This window comes from Colobus angolensis, unplaced genomic scaffold (assembly GCF_000951035.1).
Source record: "Colobus angolensis palliatus isolate OR3802 unplaced genomic scaffold, Cang.pa_1.0 Scaffold43, whole genome shotgun sequence".
Taxonomy (NCBI): Eukaryota; Metazoa; Chordata; class Mammalia; order Primates; family Cercopithecidae; genus Colobus; species Colobus angolensis.
Genome location: NW_012117710.1, coordinates 146,065 through 147,699, shown reverse-complemented (window position 1 = coordinate 147,699; position 1,635 = coordinate 146,065). Strand labels below are relative to the sequence as shown.

At 51.3% G+C, this 1,635-nt stretch overlaps 1 protein-coding gene across 1 annotated transcript in view; it reads right to left on the bottom strand.

Moving 5' to 3' along the window:
• The window catches only part of PLCXD1 (phosphatidylinositol-specific phospholipase C, X domain containing 1), a 32,077-nt gene that overhangs the window by 11,590 nt on the left and 18,852 nt on the right, over window positions 1–1,635 (bottom strand). The window contains exon 3 of the mRNA XM_011956988.1: window positions 615–751. Coding sequence (XP_011812378.1) covers window positions 615–751 — 137 coding nt within the window. The remainder of the gene's footprint in view (window positions 1–614; window positions 752–1,635) is intronic.

Sequence of the window (1,635 nt, the reverse complement as noted above, 5' to 3'; positions counted from 1 at the left end):
GAGACCATCCTGGCTAACACGGTGAAACCCTGTCTCTACTAAAACTACAAAACATTAGCCGGGCGTGGTGGCAGACGCCTGTAGTCCCAGCTACGCAGGAGGCTGAGGCAGGAGAATCGCTTGAACCCAGGAGGTGGAGCTTGCAGTGAGCCGAGATCGCGCCACTGCACTGCAGCCTGGTGACAGAGTGAGACTCTGTCTCAAAAACTAAAAAATAAAATAAGCAAATAAAAACAGTGTTCAGGGGAACTCTTCTGCCTTTGGGAAGGGGGCTCCAGGTGGGCAGCAGGTTTTGGTTTTCATCCTGTCTCCCTAGCTGGGATAGGGGCTGCATTTTGCTGGAAAGCCACAGTCACCACCTACCTCCTGAGCCCACAGGGCACCACTCAGACCCTACCTGGGTGATGGGCCATGTCAGCACCACGGGGCGCAAACCCACCTGGGTGACGGACCACGTCAGCACCATGGGACGTGGACCCTACCTGGGTGACGACGGACCACGTCAGCACCGCAGGGCACAGACCGTACCTGGGTGACAGACCATGTCAGCACCAGGGGACACGGACCCTACCTGGGTGACGGACGATGTCAGCACCAGTGGACACAGACCCTACCTGGGTGACGGACCATTTCAGCACCATGGGGCGCGTGATGCAGGGGAAGGCCTTGTTCAGCAGCTGCAGCAGCCGGGACTCCTCGTGCGAAATGGGGGACTTCTTGTTCAGGCAGTAGGTCATGGTGTCGTGGCTCCCTGAGAGCAAAGTGCACGTGGACATGTCACCATCGGGCCCGTCCCTGCCACCTGCTGTGAGTCGCTCGGCCGCCCGCCTACAGCACAGGCCCAGGCATGGCGGGAGGGGTGGATGTCGTCCCCCAAAACTCACGTCCCCTGGAACCTGGGAACGGGACCTGTGTGGAAACCGGGTCTCTGCAGATATCATGAGGTTGAAATGAGATCATCCCGGAGTAGGGCAGGCCCCAAATCCAGTGACAGGTGTCCATCTAAGAGACAGAGGAGGAGACGCAGACACAGAGGAGGAGGCCACGTGGCGACAGAGGCAGAGACTGGAGTGATGCAGCCACAAGCCCAGGGGATGCCTGGAGCCCCCAGGAGCTGAGAGAGGGAGGAAGGAGCCTCCCCTAGAGCCTCAGGAGGAAGTGTGGTCCTGCCCATATCCTGATTTCAGATTTCTGTAGCTAGAACTGGGAGAAAGTAAATTTCTGTTGTTTGCCACCTCCTAATGTGTGGTCACTTGTCATGGGAGCCGCAAGAAACACAGACCTTTGTGGAGTCTGACTGATGGTTGACATTTGCATTTTCTGCCTATGACATGTAGCTGTTGTTTCTTAAGATACATATATTTAAGTATATGCAAAAATATTTATGAATATAACATTTAAATATCAATAACAAATATGTGTATATACAAATATATATCTATATATAGAACTCTGAAAATATATGTATATATGTATATACACATATACACGTATATATACACATATACACGCATACACACACATACATGTATATATGCACATATACACATACATATATACATGTATGCATACACGTATGTATACGCACATACAAGTATATATACATATACACATACACATATATGTGCATATACA